The 20,992-nt window shown below is 38.8% G+C and overlaps 1 protein-coding gene across 3 annotated transcripts; it reads right to left on the bottom strand.

Moving 5' to 3' along the window:
* Nucleotides 1-16,966: 16,966 nt before the first annotated feature.
* On the bottom strand, nt 16,967-20,294 carry LOC127794932 (cysteine-rich receptor-like protein kinase 10). Of its 3 annotated transcripts, none has more exons than XM_052326256.1 (7): nt 19,408-20,294; nt 18,813-18,953; nt 18,561-18,700; nt 18,255-18,465; nt 17,853-18,090; nt 17,565-17,715; nt 16,967-17,483 (listed from the first exon to the last, which is right to left on the bottom strand). In XM_052326256.1, the coding sequence occupies exons 1-7, from the start codon at nt 20,207-20,209 to the stop codon at nt 17,127-17,129; spliced, it is 2,040 nt and encodes a 679-aa protein (XP_052182216.1). In that variant the 5' UTR covers nt 20,210-20,294; the 3' UTR covers nt 16,967-17,126. The 3 variants fall into 3 exon arrangements, with proteins under 3 accessions (XP_052182216.1, XP_052182217.1, XP_052182218.1); XM_052326257.1 differs by having other exon boundaries at nt 18,813-18,881; XM_052326258.1 differs by having other exon boundaries at nt 18,813-18,850; nt 19,408-19,528.
* Nucleotides 20,295-20,992: the final 698 nt, after the last annotated feature.

The raw sequence follows: 20,992 nt of genomic DNA, 5'->3' as shown, positions 1-20,992 counted from the left end.
AAGTTTGAACAAGAATTTTAGATGTATAAATAAAGACAATTTTGGGTTTCTTTTTAAAAAATTTCACAATCTTCATGAGTTCACAAAAGAGAAGATATTGTTTGTTGTTTGTAATAATCATCTTTGATGAAAATCAGAACTTCTTTTAGATACATTATAGGAAATCAAGTCAAACGAGACTTTTATTACAAATATGTCTTTATTATGATACTTCGCATATTACACTCGGAGTTTGACTACTTGCTCATCTATCTGACCTAAAAATATTGTAACGCCCCGTAAATGTCAATTTAATTTAATTTTGGGGTAATTTAAATTAAAAAAAATATTAAATTAATTTGTTGTGATTTAATAAAATTTACTTATGTGATTTTAAGGAAATAAGAAATTAAAATAATTAATTAATTTGTATTAGGAATTTCTGGAATTATAGGAAAATTAAAAGAAATTCAATAATAGGATTTTCAGAAATTTTGGGAGTTAATGTAATTAATTAAGTGGGTGTTAGTGCAATTAATGGAAAGTTTCAAGTGCTGGTGTGTATTGCAGAAAGGCCTAAAAATCACAATAAATATAACATAATGCATAGGTTGCAGATGCATGCGAGCGCGAGCGGTCGCGCGCGAGGCGGACAGGTGGTGGACGCGGCTTCGAATCCGCGGGCAGGCGCGCGAGGGGGGGGATTTTTGGCTGATTTAATTCAGCCTCTAGACGTCGAAACGACGTCGTTTCGGTGAGGCGGTGGCCTCCCAGTGGCTGGCCCGCGCGCTGCCACGTGGCCGCGTCTCCTCCGCTTATTTTTGGCCGCATTTAAGCCCGATTTCGGACGTGATTTTGAGCATAGAAACAGTAGCAATTTCAGAGAAAAACCAGCGCGCGCACGGGAGAAATTTGTGAGATTTTGGTTTCTGAAAAATTCGGATTAAATTGCGTTTAATTCCAGATTTAATTATCCAGGTATGTAGAGCAGCTAGTAATTAATATTCTGTACGGTCAAAATTTCATTTTGCGTCCAATTTTGTTAATTTTGACAAATAATTGGGATATTGCAGTTTGTATAATTTTTACTGCTTTTGGACCCAACGAGCCTAAGGATATCTCTGATAAGGCAAGTTCTTCTTACTTATCTCGTCGTTTCTTTCGTTGGCGATTTATTGGGTCTTCCTTCGTTTGTTTCGGCTATTAATTAATTATGAAGTTTTTAAACGGTTAGTTTAAGATTTAATTTATTAAATGGATCTCGTGGGTTTTATTCGTTGGTTGCCTACGGGGGTTTGTGCCACCCCTCTGCCTGTTGGGAATGATGCCGTACTCACCTGGGGCTAGGTTCTTAGCGGTTCGGGTATTAATTGGATTTTTGGTTATTTTCTGGCTGGAGCGATTGTGCAGTGGGGGCTAGGATCGGCGGTTCGGTGACGGAGTGACTGTCGTACGGTCTACCTTAGGCCGCCGGCGAGTCTCTCCTACCCACTGTCCGTTGACCGGGGCCAGGCACTGCTGACTAGCTTAGCCGTTATGTGATTATAGCATGCCTGCTTATATTTTATTCTCGTTGCATGGCTTGATATGCACATGGGTACGGGCTGCATGTTGGGATTAACATGATTTGGTTATGCTTGGTCACGGGCATTTTAGCTTGATTATGATGCATCCATCACAGGCATATGCATTGCGTGTGGCTTACTATATGGGCGGAGCATGGCCTGATGCCTGGATGTATGGGCGCCTGGTATCACGTTGATGCTCATTACGCCATTGCATTTTATGTGCATTGCATGGCTACTGATAGTATTTTGTTCTCGGACGGGAGTACCGTTCCGAGGGAGCCTATGGCTCGGTGGTCGGGAGTACCGACATGGATACGGGTGACGGGAGTACCGCCCCGGGACAGTGCGCATAGGTTTGTTGAGGATATTGTTGCCTTTCAGGGCAGCGGCAGGTTGATATGGGACTTGGGTGCCAGGTGTCTTGTGTGGGCCCCAAGGACCGGTATGTGCTCTTATTATACTGCACTGTTGTGTTGTAGCGTCTCATGACTTGTGTGTACTTGTGGGGCTGTGTTTGGGATGGTCTCATCTTTTATTTATAGCCTTTCATTTCTTATAAACTTGCTGAGTCTTGCGACTCACCTTGCTTTCCATCATTCCAGGTAAGGGTAAAGCAAAGGCCGAGGGCGAGGATCGTTCCACTTAGCAGCCGACCGCGTTGGTTCGGTGTACAGTTAGTCGCTCCCATTATCTCTGATATTTTGTCGGTATTTTTGTCCCTCATTTTTGACTGTGCCGGACTATTCCCTGTATTTTCATCTGTTGGCACAGGTGTCTGTATATTTTTATATATACTTCTTGACCGCCGTCCCAGCGGGGTACCTGCGGACATGCATGTATATCATTTTGCTTCCGCTGTGGCATTTTTTTTATGAATGCATGTCAGAGCATTTTGTCTTGTATTTGTTTATCTTCCCTTACGTAAGCGCTTTCGTTTGGATAGACCAGGTGATTGGGATATCCGGGCGGGGGTGCTTACAATGTTTGTATCAGAGCGTCATTAAGTCAATTTGGGGGACAAGTAACTGTACACCAAGGCTGTTAGGTAGAGTTAGAGTGTTAGGACGTGTCTGTTATTACGAAATGCGTTCTAATTAATTCTGGTTGTATAGGTATCATGGACGCACGACGTGGGCGAGGTCGTGGTAGACCGCCGGCACGAGGTAGAGGACACCTTGTCCCTACTCCGGAGGTTCAGGCTACAGGTGCGGGAGAGCAGAGACAGCCAGGGCCACCAGATATGCAGGAGACATTAGCGGGTATTTTACGAGCTGTAGATGTACTGACAGCATCTCAGTTGCGACAGGAGCGCAGACATGATGATAGGACCGCTACGGCCCAGGCGTCGCATTCAGGTACGTCGGGAGCAGGGGACGGTTCAGGTGCTACAGTGCTTAGAGATTTTATGGCCCTGCGACCACCAGAGTTTAGTGGAGGCGCTGATGCGACGGTGGCTGAGGATTGGTTACTAGCGGTGGAGAAGCATTTGAGATCCATAGACTGTGCAGAGGCCCACAGAGTTCGGCTGGGGACTTTCTTGTTACGAGGTGACGCCGAGCGGTGGTGGGAGACCACCAGACAGAGATATGGCGATGGAGGTCCGTTATGGGCACAGTTCGTCGAGGCGTTCAATGAGACCTATGTACCGGCTTGGATCAGAGAGCAGAAGGTGTTTGAGTTCATTGAGTTACAGCAGGGCAGTAAGACAGTTACGCAGTATGAGACCGAGTTCGTGGCATTATCTCGTTATGCTCCTGAGTTAGTGACCCCTGAGTCGCGTCGAGTTAGCAAGTTTCAGAGGGGGTTACGACCAGAGATCCGTCATGCCATGGCTGGTATTGAGGCCCCTGACTTCCCTACGGCTGTTCAGCGAGCCCACGCGGTGGAAAGGGATCGATTGGAGGCCCGAGCAGAGCAGTTAGTCTTGAAGGGTGCAGGGAGCAGCAGTAAGAAGAGGAAGTGAGATGCAGGCAGCCAGAGTTCGGGGTTTCCACAGTGCCGACAGTGCGGGCAGAGACACCAGGGGCAGTGTCGGGAGGTATGTCGAGATGTATGTTATCGCTGTGGTCAGCCAGGGCATTTGAAGAGAGACTGTCCACAGGCGCCTAGACCGACTACACCAGCCCCACCAGCTACACCGGCCACAGGGCAGGAGATTATTTGTTTTCGCTGTGGACAGAGGGGCTACCGAGCGAACAGGTGCACCCAGCCAGCACAGAGTGGAGGGCCACGGACTGGAGGTGTGGGGCCCAGACCAGTTCAGAGACAGTCTGCACCTAGGACGCAAGGTGCAGGAGCACCATTACCTCTTCCAGCAGCACAGCGCCCGGGACCTACAGAGAGAGTTCAGATGCAGGGACAGGCATTTGCAGTGTAAGCGGCCGAGGCAGCTGAGAGCAGTGATATAGTGCAAGGTATACTTTCTCTCTATGGCCATGACGTACGTGCCCTATTTGATACAGGTTCCACCCACTCTTTCATAGCACCCCATTTGTTGCATAAGATCCCAATCCCATGTAACCCCTTACCATATGATTTATCTATTTCGACGCCGGTAGGGACGATGTTGTTGGGGAGTGAGATGGTCAGGGATTGCGAGATAAGGATTCACGACCAGGTATTTGAGGGGGATCTTGTTGTTTTGGGGATCCAGGATTTTGACTTATTGTTGGGTATGGATTAGCTCTCACGGCACTATGCTCGGGTTGATTGTCGTCGGAAGGTGATTTCATTTGAGCATCCGGGGAGACCAGTTGTTACATACCGGGGTGTGAAGCCAGTGGTGACTACGCCGATGATATCGGTTATGCACGCCGAGAGACTTATTCGACGTGGGTGTGAAGCCTACTTTGCGTTCGTGACCGTGATAGCGGGGGTGAAGAAGGAGTTGGCTGCCTATCCTGTGGTGCGAGACTTTCCAGATGTGTTCCCAGATGAGTTGCCAGGACTACCACCGCACCGAGAGATTGATTTTGCGGTCGATCTGATGTCAGGTACGCAGCCTATTTCCAAGACTCCTTACCGTATGGCTGCCAATGAACTGAAAGAACTCAAGGTGCAATTGCAAGATCTTTTGGAGAAAGGTTTTATTCGGCCGAGCACATCGCCATGGGGGGCCCCAGTATTATTTGTGCGCAAGAAGGATGGGTCTATGCGACTTTGTATAGATTACCGATAGCTTAATCAGGTAACAATCAAGAATAAGTACCCCCTACCTCGTGTTGATGATTTACTGGATCAGTTGCGTGGTGCATCGATGTTTTCCAAGATAGATTTGCGATCAGGTTATCATCAGGTGCGAGTCAGAGATGAGGATATTGCAAAGACCGCATTTCGTACACGTTACGACCATTATGAGTTTGTGGTCATGCCATTTGGGCTGATCAATGCACCTGCAGTGTTCATGGATCTGATGAATAGGGTGTTCAAAGAATATCTGGATTCCTTTGTCATAGTTTTTATTGACGACATCCTAGTCTACTCACCGAACCCTGAGACACACGAGGTGCATCTGAGCGTGGTTCTGCAGAAGCTCAGAGATGAGCAGTTATATGCCAAGTTTTCGAAATGTGAGTTTTGGCAGACCCGAGTGGTATTCTTGGGACACGTGGTCTCAGGAGAGGGTATCTCAGTAGACCCAGAGAAGACTAGAGCCGTGATGGATTGGCTGAGACCGATGACAATGACAGAGATTCGGAGTTTTCTTGGCCTTGCCGGATATTATCGACGGTTCATAGAGGGTTTTGCACGGCTTGCATCTCCCCTGACGAAGCTGACAAGGAAGGGCGCCAGATTTATTTGGGATGAGTCTTGCGAGAGATCATTCCAGGAGTTGAAGCGACGGTTGACTTCGGCGCCAGTACTGACGATACCCAGGAGTGGTGAGTTATTTACTGTTTACAGTGATGCCTCGTATGCAGGGTTGGGATGTGTTTTGTTGCAGGACGGCCGGGTGAATGCTTATGCATCCAGACAGTTGAAGAGGCACGAAGAGAATTATCCCACACATGATCTGGAGTTGGCGGCTGTCGTGTTTGCCTTGAAAATTTGGAGGCATTATCTTTATGGTGAGAGAGTCCAGATATATACAGATCACAAGAGTCTCAAGTATTTATTTTCTCAGAAGGAACTTAATATGAGACAACGACGTTGGTTAGAGCTGCTTAAGGACTATGATTGCGAGATCCTCTATCACCCAGGTAAAGCCAATGTGGTAGCAGATGCACTGAGTCGTCGTGGAGCATCAGTTGCAGCTATGATGGTGCAGGAGTGGTTCTTACTGGAGCAGATGAGCGGTCTTACTATCTCTGTGGCACCAGACAATCCTACACTCTATTGTGCTGCCATGAGTATCCATTCAGATCTAGAGGGTCAGATTCGCGATCGACAGCGACAGGATGTGGAGCTTAGCGAGATTATGGCTGATATGGAGAGATTTGGCCCATTGGGGTACAGCCAGAGGGATGATGGTTTGCTATTATTCCATGGGCGGATTTGTGTGCCGAGTGACGGTGATATCAGGCAGAGGATCCTAGAGGAAGCTCATCGTTCTCCCTATACTATCCATCCTGGAGCGACGAAGATGTATCAGGGCTTACGGCGTCAGTATTGGTGGAGCGGCATGAAGAGGAGCGTAGCAGAATTTGTATCGCGATGTTTAGTGTGCCAGTAGGTTAAGGCTGAGCACCAGAGGCTCACAGGATTGTTACGACCTTTATCTATGTCGGAGTCGAAGTGGGAGCGCATAGCTATGGATTTTGTCTCAGGATTGCCACGATCCAGCCGGGGGTACGACTCGATATGGGTCATTATTGATCGGTTGACTAAATCAGCGCACTTCTTACCTGTCAAGAAGACCTATCCTATTCATCGACTGGCCAAGTTATACATTGATGAGGTGGTGAGACTGCATGGAGTCCCAGCCAGTATTGTGTCAGACAGGGATCCTCGGTTTATCACACGATTTTGGGAGGCGTTGCAGAGTGCTATGGGGACCCTGCTGACTTTCAGTACAGCCTTCCATCCTCAGACTGACGGGCAGTCGGAGCGGACCATTCGGACTTTGGAGGATATGCTCCGCGCCTGTGTACTGGATTTTCATGGGAGCTGGGATGACCATTTGTCGTTGGTGGAGTTTGCTTACAATAATAGCTTCCAGGCCAGCATTGGGATGGCACCATTTGAGGCATTATATGGGCGGCCGTGTAGGTCACCGCTTTGCTAGACTGAGATTGGGGAGCGAGCGTTACTTGGACCAGAGTTGGTGGAGCAGACGATAGAAAAGATCCAGTTGATTCGGGCTAGGATGAAGGCAGCTCAGGACCGTCAGAAGAGTTATGCTGATAGACGACGCCGAGAATTGGAGTTTGATGTGGGTGATCATGTTTTCCTTCGAGTTATGCCGATGAGGGGTGTTCGACGCTTCGGAGTATCTGGCAAGTTGAGTCCTCGCTATGTGGGACCGTTCGAGATATTGGAGCGAGTCGGATCGTTGGCATACCGGTTAGCTTTACCCCCTCAGTTAGCCCATGTACATGATGTCTTTCATGTTTCTATGCTCCGCAAGTACGTGGCAGATCCCGGGCATGTCATTGATTATCATCCGCTCGTGGTGCAAGAGGACGCGTCGTACATCGAGTTGCCTACCAATATCGTGGATCGGAAAGAAAAAGTGCTCCGTAGCCGCACGATTCCCTATGTGAAGGTCCAGTGGCAGCGACATACCCCTGAGGAGGCTACTTGGGAGCTAGAGGAGGACATGAGGCGACTTCATCCTCAGTTGTTTGCCTAGCCAGGTACGAATTTCGGGGACGAAATTCTTTTAAGGGGGGAGGATTTGTAACGCCCCGTAAATGCCAATTTAATTTAATTTTGGGGTAATTTAAATTAAAAGAAATATTAAAATAATTTGTTGTGATTTAATAAAATTTACTTATGTGATTTTAAGGAAATAAGAAATTAAAATAATTAATTAATTTGTATTAGGAATTTCTGGAATTATAGGAAAATTAAAAGAAATTCAATAATAGGATTTTCAGAAATTTCGGGAGTTAATGTAATTAATTAAGTGGGCGTTAGTGCAATTAATGGAAAGTTTCAAGTGCTGGCGTGTATTGCAGAAAGGCCTAAAAATCACAATAAATATAACATAATGCATATATAGGTTGAAGATGCATGCGAGCGCGAGCGGTCGCGCGCGAGGCGGCCAGGTGGTGGATGCGGCTTCCAATCCGCGGGCAGGCGCGCGAGGGGGGGGATTTTTGGCTGATTTAATTCAGCCTCTAGACGTCGAAACGACGTCGTTTCGGTGAGGCGGTGGCCTCCCAGTGGCTGGCCCGCGCGCTGCCAAGTGGCTGCGTCTCCTCCGCTTATTTTTGGCCGCATTTAAGCCCGATTTCGGGCGTGATTTTGAGCATGGAAACAGTAGCAATTTCAGAGAAAAACCAGCGCGCGCACGGGAGAAATTTGTGAGATTTTGGTTTCTGAAAAATTCGGATTAAATTGCGTTTAATTCCAGATTTAATTATCCAGGTATGTAGAGCAGCTAGTAATTAATATTCTGTACGGTCAAAATTTCGTTTTGCGTCCAATTTTGTTAATTTTGACAAATAATTGGGATATTACAGTTTGTATAATTTTTACTGCTTTTGGACCTAACGAGCCTAAGGATATCTCTGATAAGGCAAGTTCTTCTTACTTATCTCGTCGTTTCTTTCGTTGACGATTTATTGGGCCTTCCTTCGTTTGTTTCGGCTATTAATTAATTATGAAGTTTTTAAACGGTTAGTTTAAGATTTAATTTATTAAATGGATCTCGTGGGTTTTATTCGTTGGTTGCCTACGGGGGTTTGTGCCACCCCCTGCCTGTTGGGAATAATGTCGTACTCACCTGGGGCTAGGTTTTTAGCGGTTCGGGTATTAATTGGATTTTTGGTTATTTTTTGGCTGGAGCGGTTGGGTAGTGGGGGCTAGGATCGGCGGTTCGGTGACGGAGTGACTGTCGTACGGTCTACCTTAGGCCGCCGGCGAGTCTCTCCTACCCACTGTCCGTTGACCGGGGCCAGGCACTGCTGACTAGCTTAGCCGTTATGTGATTATAGCATGCCTGCTTATATTTTATTCTCGTTGCATGGCTTGATGTGCACATGGGTACGGGCTGCATGTTGGGATTAACATGATTTGGTTATGCTTGGTCACGGGCATTTTAGCTTGATTATGATGCATCCAGCACGGGCATATGCATTGCGTGTGGCTTACTATATGGGCGGAGCATGGCCTAATGCCTGGATGTATGGGCACCTGGTATCACGTTGATGCTCACTACGCCATTGCATTTTATGTGCATTGCATGACTACTGATAGTATTTAGTTCTCGGATGGGGGTACTATTCCGAGGGAGCCTATGGCTCGGTAGTCGGGAGTACCGACATGGATACGGGTGACGGGAGTACCGCCCCGGGACAGTGCGCACAGGTTTGTTGAGGATATTGTTACCTTTCAGGGCAGCGACAGGTTGGTATGGGACTTGGGTGCCATGTGTCTTGTGTGGGCCCCAAGGACCGGTATGTGCTCTTATTATACTGCACTGTTGTGTTGTAACGTCTCATGACTTGTGTGTACTTGTGGGGCTGTGTTTGGGATGGTCTCATCTTTTATTTATAGCCTTTCATTTCTTATAAACTTGCTGAGTCTTGCGACTCACCTTGCTTTCCATCATTCCAGGTAAGGGTAAAGCAAAGGCCGAGGGCGAGGATCGTTCCACTTAGCAGCCGGCCGCGTTGGTTCGGTGTACAGTTAGTCGCTCCCATTATCTCTGATATTTTGTCGGTATTTTTGTCCCTCATTTTTTACTGTGCCGGACTATTCCCTGTATTTTCATCTGTTGGCACAGGTGTCTGTATATTTTTATATATACTTCTTGACCGCCGTCCCAGCGGGGTACCTGCGGACATGCATGTATATCATTTTGCTTCCGCTGTGGCATTTTTTTTTATGAATGCATGTCAGAGCATTTTGTCTTGTATTTGTTTATCTTCCCTTACGTAAGCGCTTTCGTTTGGATAGACCAGGTGATTGGGATATCCGGGCGGGGGTGCTTACAAATATTTTCATCAATTTGTTGTCTTCTTTTTTAATCTCATTTTTTGTGATTTTTATTAATGAAATAGTGGTGGTCCTAGTTTAACGTTCACAAAGATATTCCCCTTTTCGCTTTATCTCTAACAATTATTTTTTTGAATTGAGGAATATAAATGAAGACTTTTGTAGAGATTTAGAGGATATAAAAATATGGAAACACTTGCAAGAACATTCAATTCTCTCAAGGTAAAGAAATTGTGCTGTTGTGGTTGGAGCATTGAAAGAGATATTTATTTAAACCTTCCTTGTTTTTCTTGTATTCAAAGCTCTATAAGTTGTAGAGTTTTTTTGTTGGTGTAATATCTCACTTAAGTGAGAGGATTCTCATATTAGTGTGAGGGACTTATTCTTGCTTATAAGAAGGTTGTTCTAGGTTTAGTAAGAGATTTTTATTGGTTTCTAACTCCATTAAAAGCTAGAGACTCTACTTAGTAGAACCTTCAAAGTTTCCCATGAAGAGAGGATGTAGGCTCGGAAGCTCCAAATCTCTATAAACTCTTTATGTTCTTGGTTATGCTCTTCATTTTCATATTTGGTAATCATCTCAAATCACCTTAAATTTTTTCAAATTAAATCTACAAATCAAATTTTCTTAAAATTAAAAAGGGACAATTCCTCCTCCTCTTGGCTTATTATTTGGGCAACAAGTGGTATTAGAGTAGGTTTAATAGATCTCCTTTGTTCAATGAAACAAACTATGCCTATTGGAAAGGTAGGATGAGAATATATGTTCAAACTAATGATTATGAAGCATGAAAAACTATAAATAATTTTAAAATTAATCTTTCATATGATCAACTTCTTGAACCCTTTTATGATGTTATCGAAAAAATTGAAAATGTTACCTTAAAGAACAATAATATTAAAATTGAAATCATTTCTCTCAAACAAGATAGAAAGTAAAGATCGATAATTGACATTGAAAACATCTTTTTTATAGTGAAAAATGAAGAGCTTTAGAAGGAAATAAAAGTTTTGAAAAGAACCAAATCTTCCTCAAAAACATTCCTTCAACAATCAAAGGAGAAGAAGATATGGAAATGAGCAAAAGAGCAAATCTAAAGAAAGGTATCATTCCTATGGTATTCAATCATATTTCTTTTCGCAATGCTACTCTTGTAATTAATGACGAAGGACATAAAGCCTACTCATTTTCATACTAGATAAAGAGAGAAAGACAAATATGGGTTTCTAAGAATTCCATTTTAAATTTTGTTAACATCATTAGACCCAAGGAAGTTTGGATACCAAAAACAGATCTTTGATTTGTTGATATAGGTGCACAAGTCTTCAGCTCGAGCTTTAAAAATGTTCTTAGATAGTGGATACTCGAGGCATGTGACTAGAGATCTATCCTTGTTCTTAGAACTTACACCAAAGGATGGAGGCTATGTGACATTTAGGGATAAAGCCAAAGGGAAAATTAAAAGCATTGATAATGCTAACAGTTAATATTGTGATTCAAAATAGATTGATATGATATATGTTATTTGATTAATTCATGTAAGTTGCATATGGCATATGGTATTATATTTTGATATTAAATATATTAACAAAGTTTATGCTGATTTTATCATATGTTTTATTTGGGTTAAATAATGAAATTGGGTTATATATAAATAAGCTGGGTTGGGCTATTGGTGTCTGCAACCCAACAAGTCCAAGCCCAAGCTTATTGTGTCAAACCCATTTATCTCATTCATATCATTGGCCTACATATATATATGGATGAATTTGAGGAAATTAGAAGAGAAGCACTTTGACACACACACTTGATCAAAAGCCCTAATCGGGCAAGAAGAACAGTGCACGCGAAGAGCTAGGTCGCGACAAGATCGGAGGAAGGCGCTCGATGATAAAAAAGAATGAAGACTGCAAGGCATTTTCGATCTCGTCTCACAATAAGTGTATATCACTTGGGGTGTTTCTTTGTGGGAGTGATTAAAGGTAGAGTGCTGGGATTGCTTAGGGATTTTGAGCGTTGTACTCTGTATAGTTGTCTTGTAGTTTTCTATTATTGGTTTATGATTTGTGAAAGCCGTGATGATCTTGTGCGTATATTGCTGTAAATTCCTTGATTATTATTATAGTGGATTGACTAGAGGTAGAACCTCTGCTGTGAGTAGGATCTTTTTATTCGAACATGTACATGCGAATCATTGTTTCAATTTCTATTGTGTTGCATTTATTTTCATTTTTCGTTTTGTTCGGATTTCTTGGATCATTGGTATTGCAATAGTTCTTGGTTGTGTGTTGGTTTACATAGGAGATTTCTCAACACTAACTCTACAATTATAGAAAATGTGTATATATTGATGGATTAAAACATAATTTGTTCAGTATTAATCAATCATGTGAAATTTACATCTATAGTAATGATAATGTATTCATTGATGCTAGGCATGAAAACATTTACATAATATACTTGGATCACATTATTTCTTCAAAAATAAAATGACTTGTAGTCGTTAATGGGGATAGTTGGCTTTGGCACAAAAATTAAGTCATGTTAGTATGGATCAACTTATCAAATTAATTAAACTTGACCTAGTTAAAGGGTTGACTAAGATAAAATTTGTAAAAAAGAAAATTTGTGATGCATTTCAACAAGAAGAACATCCTTTAAAGTTAAAAATATGGTAACCACAACTAAACCACTAGATTTACACAGATATTTTTGGACCAACTTGAACACTTAGCTTAGGTGGTAAAAGAAGTGGACAATTTCCCAAGATACACATGGGTATTGTTTTTAGATTATAAAGATTAAACATTTGAGTACTTCACTGAGGTTTGTAGGAAAATTCAAATAAAAATGGACAAAAATGGTATCTATTAGAAGTGACAGGGGAAAAGAGTTAGTACAGATGTTGAATTATATTTCCGTCACAATGCCATAGACTATAATTTCTAAACCCCTAGAATTCCACACCAAAATGTTCTTAGATTGAAACCTTACATACCACTTGCTACATGTTAAATAGATCAGTTATTAGACCTATTTTAAATAAAGTTCCTTATGAATTAATAAGAAAGAAACAAGCAACTGAATATAGGTCATTTTCATGTTTTTGGAGCAAATGTTGTTGTTTTGTTTTTGATGAAATGTTTTGATGATGAAAAACTACTTCTTTGGAATTTGAAAATGATTAATAAGATTAATTTGTAGAATATCTAAAATGGTTATGATGATATTGTTGTTCAAAACTTTTATATATCCCAATGATGCCAAAGGATAAAAATCCTAACTCTCCTTTCAATATAAAATCCTTTGAGAAAATTTTTCGTCTTGAAAGACAACATTATGGCATCAAAGAAAGTTATTTTGAATCCAAATGAAGTGTTGTATGAAATGTGAAGTTATTTTGAAATCAAATAAATTGTTATTTGAAATGTGTCAAAATTATTTTTGCAATATTATTTTGATGATGAATAAGTTCATGATTACTTATTGATGAAAATCATTATGTTGAATATCTTTTGATGGAAATTACTTTGATATCGAATATCTTCATTTTTTATGACAAAAAATATTTTCATGTCATCTTCATTTTCAAAATGAAAATAAAGTAAAACCTAGTCGAATTTAAAGTATGAACTCTAAACAAACTATGAAAAACACAATTGGGGTGTAACCCTTCATAGCGACGCGCTACACTGCCCGCGTGTAGTGTCAAATGAGCTAGAGCCGCTACATCGACGCCCGGGTATAGTGACAAATGAGCAAGGGTCACCGCACTTGCTTGAACGGATGTGGGTAAAGAAGTTAGTCCAAAATTAAAAACAAAATCAAATTCAAAGTCAAACCCAGAACCAAAATCATAGATTAAGGATTGGGTCATGGAACATAGGAATATTAATAGGCAAAACTATGGAAGTGGTAGATGTGATGATTATGAGAAAGATTAATATTATGTGCCTTTAAGAGACGAGATGAGTAGGGAAAAAAATAAAAAATTTATCAGAAACTGCATATAAAATATGGTATACAAGAAACAATTGAGTGAAAAATGGAGTGAGCATTATTATGGATAAAAGCTTAGTAGATGAGGTAATGGATGTAAAAAGAATATGAGATATAATTATTATGGTGAAGGTTGATCTAGAAGGAATAACTATGAATATCTTTAGTACATATGCACCACAAATGGGTTAGGTGAGGAGATAAAAACAAAATTCTGGGATGACCTAGAGGGATTCATACAAATGATACCAAGAGGAGAGAAAGTGATTATAGGAGGTGACTTAAATGGTCACGTGGGTAGAGACGAAAACGGCTATAGAGGGGTACATGGAGGGTATAAACTCGAAAAAATTAATAATGAGGGTAAGTCTATTTTAGATTTTATTATGGCATATGGGCTCATCATAACCAATACTAGGTTCAAAAAGCGGGATGAACATTTAATCATGAGACAAGAGGATTGATTATGTTGTAAGGATCTATATTGAGCATCAAACACCCAAATATATTACTTCCTCGTGAAACAAGATTATCGATTATGTTGTAAGGATTATAAGGTGATACTGGGGGAATGCTTGACTACTCAATATAAACTTTTGATACTTGACGTTCAAGTAAGAAATTAGAAGAGAAAAAATCACATAAAATAAAATCAAAAAATTAGGTGGTGGAATTTAAAAGGGGAGAAACAACTAATCTTCAAAGAAAAATGTTAACCAAGATATAGATTAAAAAAGTAAGATATGGATTGTATTACAAAATTTTATCATTTTCAATGTGTTTGTTAAACTTATCTAACAACTCTTAAAAAAGAAATCACACAACTTCTTATCTGTCATTTTACATATATGCTTATCTCTTCTCTTCTCTAGATAAGTATATTTAAGACTTTACAGATAAAAAAAAATGACATTTGTGTCCTCTAATATATTTCAAAAAATTTAACAAACAGTTTGATAAAAATTTTAGAATGTTTTTCAATCTTTTTGTAATCATTCTATATCTTAGTTTAGAAAATATTTAAATTTTATCTTGATACAATTTAATTTTATTATATAATTTTTATCTTATTTATTTTAACAAACGCGACCTTAGTAAATTATAATAATTTTTTAAGTTTCAATTAAAGAGTATACACAATTAATTTTACATGTCAATTTACTAAATTATAAAATTAAAATTGACCACCATGATTCATTTTTCCAATAACCCAAATAGTCACCGACTACTCAAATAAAAAAAATCAGATTTAACGATTTGAATTAATTTAATTGGGGATGATTTGGACAATTCAATTTGTGCGGCCGTTTTTATTTCCGGACCATTTAATAGCATTATTATTATTGATGAAAGGGACAGTGGGCCGTTACTTATTAATTACACGAAGCGCCCCTCCAATTGCTACTTTATTTTCTGCCTCTTTCAATTGTCCAGTGGGGTTTTGTTGGATTAATTAATTGGGATGAAGCTTGGGCGGGTAATTCACATAAAAAATTATAAAATTTTGATATTTTTTTTAATTTAATCATTAAATTTTAATTGATCGTAAGGTAATCACAAAACTTTCAAATATTTTGTAACATGATCACATTTAAAACTTTTTGACATATTTTTGGCGGAGTTGTTGATGTGTCGATGATGTAGTACTGATGTGTCGATAACGTAGCGCTAATGTGTCGACAAGAGTATGCTAAAAAGTCTTAAATATGATCACATTACAAAATATTTAAAAATTTTATGATCACTTTATAATTAATTAAAATTTAATAACTAAATTATAAAAAATTCCAAAATTTTGTGAATTTTGATGTCAATTACCCAGCTTGGGCCAATTAATTAATTGCCTTGCTGCGCTTCTCCTCAATTGCTAATTGATCTTCAAGCATCAATAATTTAATTGTTTAAATTGCCAAGCTTCAACTTCAAGTTCCTCATATTATTCAAATTCAAATTTTATATTTTAATGTTGTTAATGGGTTGTGGCTTGCTTTCACGGGCCTTTTGCAGGGCATGTCATATTTAAATCATATTAAATTTATATCTATTAAACTATTAAAATAATTGTTGTTTCATTTTTCATTTTCGTTATTGAAAGCACGTATGGCTTAAACAAATTTAAAGGACTTTGAAAATATTTATTAATTAAAAATTTTAAATTAATAAATAAGAGGATGACCAACAAGAAACTAAGAAATATTCGTTTCAGTTTTACCATTAAGTAATTACTTTTAAAATTATTTAGATGAGTGCTCTTTTGTTTTGTATTTCTTTTATTGAATGAAATTTTTATTAAATTACATTAGAGCTACTAAGTTAAATTGAAATAATTAGATAAGTTTTCTTTTATTTTCCTATGTTTCATTATTCAAAACACAAATTCAAAGGAATTTGTAAATTTTTTTCACTTAAAAAATTATTTAAAGTACTTTAAATGAATAAATAAAACGATAAATTCATGTTGTAAAATAATAAAATTCTAATAAATTAAATGAGATAATTAGGATGTATTTCTAAATTTTTGGAGAAAGGATTTTTTTCATAATTAATTACGATTTTTGTCATGGAACTTGATCGGGAAATATAATATAGAATACTACTATTAACAAACTCATTTTGATGGTTTCTTGGGAGAAGTAGACAACATATTAAATTGTAAGAAAATTCTAAGTGATGGGAAAAGAAGTCTATTTTCCACACATTTGGTGTTGTTTGATTTTTATGAAAAAATATATGCCCACATTCGGTAGGACTGCGTGGTGTGTAGTCGTAGTTTAACTAATTGATTTTGAATCAAATTTGAAAAGATCAAACATTATAAAATCTGACGAACTTGAAATATGTTATAACCCAACGGGTGAGCTTAATTTGCAAAGGTTTGCAACTTGCATGGAAAGGTAGATATTTGTTTAGTCAAATCCTAAGATATAGAAGTCTGTCAAAGTTAGGAGCAAACTTATAAACAATTGACTTTATACATTTTTTTGATGGGTCAAGTAATGTTGTTTAAAGTTTATATTTTTATACAAGATCGCCTTACGGGTGTTACAATTATAAAATTTTCGTGATAATTTGGATATTTTAAATAGTTGACTCCAATGGGATGTTAGGTAATAACTATGTCCAAGAAAGACTTAGGAGTCTCTTTAAGCATAAGGTTTGAGAAGTCCCTTAAACCTAAAAGTGGGCTAAATTAAAGATAATTTGAAAAGAATATAAAATAACAATATTAATAAAATTCAATCTAAACATGTTTAGATGTGTTAAAATTTTGACCATTACACCTTGTCACCACGTCAAAATGAATGGTGGTCTTTTCCAGGACACTTATTTCATTTGGACATTGCACTCACAGATTCATTATAATGCACATCAACTAAACAACAATTGTTTTGCTAGATTGTATAATAAATGAAAGATAAGTCCAACAAAGAATTGACCAAAACATATAAAATCATACATATCATAATTTGTAGCTATTATCGAGGATATAACTCAGTAATTGAAGTTTCGTTGATCGATGCGTGAATAGAAATACTTTTCGAATTGTTGGACTCAATTGCTTCAGAATTATACCCTCGAAGCAATGGCATGTCTTGGTTGTAGCTATTATGTTGTCGAAAAAATTCAGGTTCTGAAGGAATTGGAAGAGTGTGAGAGAAGCTGTTGAGCATGAAAACTATAGAAGCCATTGTTGGCCTGTCAGCTACATTGTCTTGAATGCACAACAATCCGATATGGATACATCTCTTTATTTCACTCATTGGACTTGAACCGTACCTTAATACGGGATCTATCAGATCTGAAATTGTTCTGTTCCGCCAACTCTTCCAAGCCTGCAAGCATTCAACATTTTCTATAAGCTCTCCCATCTCGAAAATGGTATTTGTTAACCTCCCATCAATATTCATACTTACATAGCTTAATAGGTCTTCTTCATTCTCGCCATTTTGAAAACGAATATTTTTTTGACCACTAATAATCTCCAAAACTAAAACGCCGAAGCTATACACATCTGATTTTATTGAAAATTGTCCATGCATTGCATACTCTGGAGACATGTATCCGCTGCATTAGTTAAAGAATTGATGTAATTAATAGAATAATTAGTAGAAAATAAAGTGATATCCTAAACATTATGTTTTTAGAAATCAACAACATATATGGGTTAAAGTTATAACGTGAAGATGGAGTTAAAATCTTACTAGGTCCCTGCAATTTTGCTTGTATATCCTTGAGTTTCATCCATCATAAATAATCTTGCCATACCAAAATCTGATATTTTAGGGTTCAACTCAGCATCTAACAAAATATTACCAGCTTTGAGATCACGATGAATAATTCTAAGTCTTGAATCTTCATGGAGATATAAAAGTCCTCGAGCAATGCCTCCTATGATTTTGTAACGTCTTTCCCAATCCAAATTGGCACGGTTGACAGGATCTATAAAATTATCCATGCATATAGTTGAAATTTAATTTGAAACAGATTAAGATCCTCTAAATTTGTTCTTGAAATCTTTAATAATTTTCGTTGGCAAAAAGTCATGAGAGTTTAAGTTGAAAACAAAAAAAATCTTCTATGAACATTCACTATGGCAATCATACCAAATAAGAAGTGATCCAAGCTTGAGTTAATCACGAACTCGTAGACAAGGAGCCTTTCTCTATCTTGTAAGCAAAATCCAAGAAGTCTAACTAAATTCCGATGTTGAAGCTTGGCCACTAACATAACTTCGTTCTTAAATTCTACTTCTCCTTGTCCAGAATTCAAAGAGAGTCTCTTCACCGCTATTTCTTGTCCATTAGGAAGTTTACCCTGAAGATTAACAATATAAATGACAAGCAGGTCAATTGCCTTTAGAATGGTTTTAAAAATAAGTAAAATCCTACAGAGTTCGAATATTCAATTACCTTGTAAACCACTCCAAAACCGCCTCGACCAAGTTTATTACTATCAGAGAAGTTATCTGTTGCAATGTAAAGAGTATCAAAGTCGTATTGCAAGGATTCAGGGACACTGATTTCGTCCGTAGATATAGCTTCATCCAGAGCTTCACAAATAAACAAAAAAAAGTTACTAGACAAGTCAATGAAATGTGCCAAAAAGAGAGGCATAAGTCCATATAAGGTTCAAATTCAATAATCTTTAGATTTTTTACTTACTTCCAAGTCTCTCCATTAGCTTCCTCTGCTTCCTCTTCCTTAGAATGAGTATCCCAAAGATGAGCATTACTAATAAAGCAATAGTTGAAGCAGCAACAACAACAATAACAATAATTATAATTATTGTTTTATCATCTTTTCCTACAAAACCAGAAATTAGTCCTCCTTATCATATCAATTCAAGTTCTGGGTTTTAGAGTGTTTCTTTTTGTCAAATTGTGCAGTTATTTCCTCACCAAACTCAAAACAAAATGACAGTCACATAACAAGTATTTCTCTTTTCAAACGACCCAAAAAACTACTTCTTAATTAGATCACTAATTCTATAATTTAATTTCTTAAAATGGAAAAACTTTCCTCAATGGAACTTTTATAGTATATTTATATGTGTAAGCTGAGTAATGCTGATGGGGCCTAGTGTGCATAATTCTCTCAATCAATTCATCAGAAGTTTCTATATTATATTATCTCATCGGATCGGAATTTTGGTGCTGCCAATGGAGTCCACTGGTAGGGACATAATTACAATTTTATCTTAAATCGAATGATTAGAGCACCTCAAAATCATTTTCTATCTCATAATAATTAGATTTACCTGGTGGAGACGGCGACACATCAACTGACGGCGCATCGACCGGTGGCGGTGTAACAACCGGTGTGTCATTAAAGAACAGATATGTCTCAAACCGAAAATTACAGCTGGGTCCGATAACTCTCCCTCCCGGCTTCCCGATACAACAATCTTGTCTCATGGCCGTCGCCATAACCAAGCAATTATTGCAATCCTGGCGGGACAGATCCGGAGTGCACTGCATAAGCCCATATATATTTCGGCTAAAGTCTGGAACAGTGGCGATTTTGGTGGCAAATTTGCGGCGGTTGCCACCGGACGCGGCCTCTTCCCGAAGACTGTCGAACAAGTTTGCCAGCGTCCGATTGAACTCATCCGCTCCGCTGGATATATTCTCCTTATTCCACATATAGAATATCTGAGTGTCGCTCAAAATGCCTTTCATGGACTTGTTTGAGTATCGGAGCATGCAGTAATCGTACCAACCGATTGCTTCCATGTAGTTCGAACAAAGCTGTGGCAGCTTCCTGGTAGAGTTATTGATGCAACTCCGGCATAGATCAAGCTGAACGTCTCCTCGACAGAGAACAATAGCGTAAGCTTTATCGGAGTTGTTACCAGTGGTAGAGCTGTAGAAGCCATAGTTGTCGATGTTGGAGGAGAGAGAAGGCAAGAGGGTTTCGAGATTATTTCGGTACGTGGTAGTGGAGTTGCCGCCTGTTTGGACACAGAAATGGTACAGAAAGTCAGGCTGGGAAACGGCGAGAGAAACAAGGGTTAAGAGAATGTGATGAAGAACGAGGATAGGGTCTGCCCATGAGCGCATTTTTTATTTTCTGTCGTATGTATCGGGAAGAACGACGATGAATTGATTCAACTGAAAATCATGCAAACACAAGAGTTTGGGCTTGGGTTCATCTAATTTTGAATGAAGCAACAATCCCAACAGACTTGTATGAATATATACGTACTCTTGTGCCCATTTTTTATTGGGTGCAAGAGTATTAATTTATGTCATTGTTGACTATGTATTATGGTTTTTATTTTTATTTTTATTAAAATTAATATCAGTCATTTAAGACATTCTCAGGAAAGTCAAGTCATTCGGGAGAAGATTGTCCATTTGTTTGGCCTTAAAAGCAGATCTTTCGGTTGGTTAACTTTTCAGTTTTGTCGTTGCTAGCTGTATAGATTGGTTTCTTTTATTTATGTGTATTAACAAAAGTGTAATTTAAGAGTATTTGTGTTTTCACAACATCTTTTAGCGTGTAAATTACAGTTTTTACGGTTTCAAGTGCTTGGGTATATATGACCGCGGAAAGGAAGACCGAAAACTTAGGCAGTGCCAAGGTGGTATTTTATGTAAAATTTGTAATGTTTCGTGAGAATATTTTTGTAGAGAATATTTCCACATGAATGAATATTTAGGAGTGGCAAAATATGTTAAGAGTCTGTAAGGAGGAGTTCGTTCTTTGTTAAACAAATAGCATTAGAAAATATAGAAAGGTATTATTTCATCTACCAAAAAAATATCTGGTTGATTGACTATATGTTTAGGTATATATTATTATAGAAAGGTATTATTTCATCCACCCATTTTGAAAGTTTC

Source organism: Diospyros lotus, chromosome 2 (assembly GCF_014633365.1).
Source record: "Diospyros lotus cultivar Yz01 chromosome 2, ASM1463336v1, whole genome shotgun sequence".
NCBI classification, from domain to species: domain Eukaryota; kingdom Viridiplantae; phylum Streptophyta; class Magnoliopsida; order Ericales; family Ebenaceae; genus Diospyros; species Diospyros lotus.
Note: the sequence above shows the minus strand (reverse complement) of the source record. Positions and strands in the feature narration are given on the sequence as shown.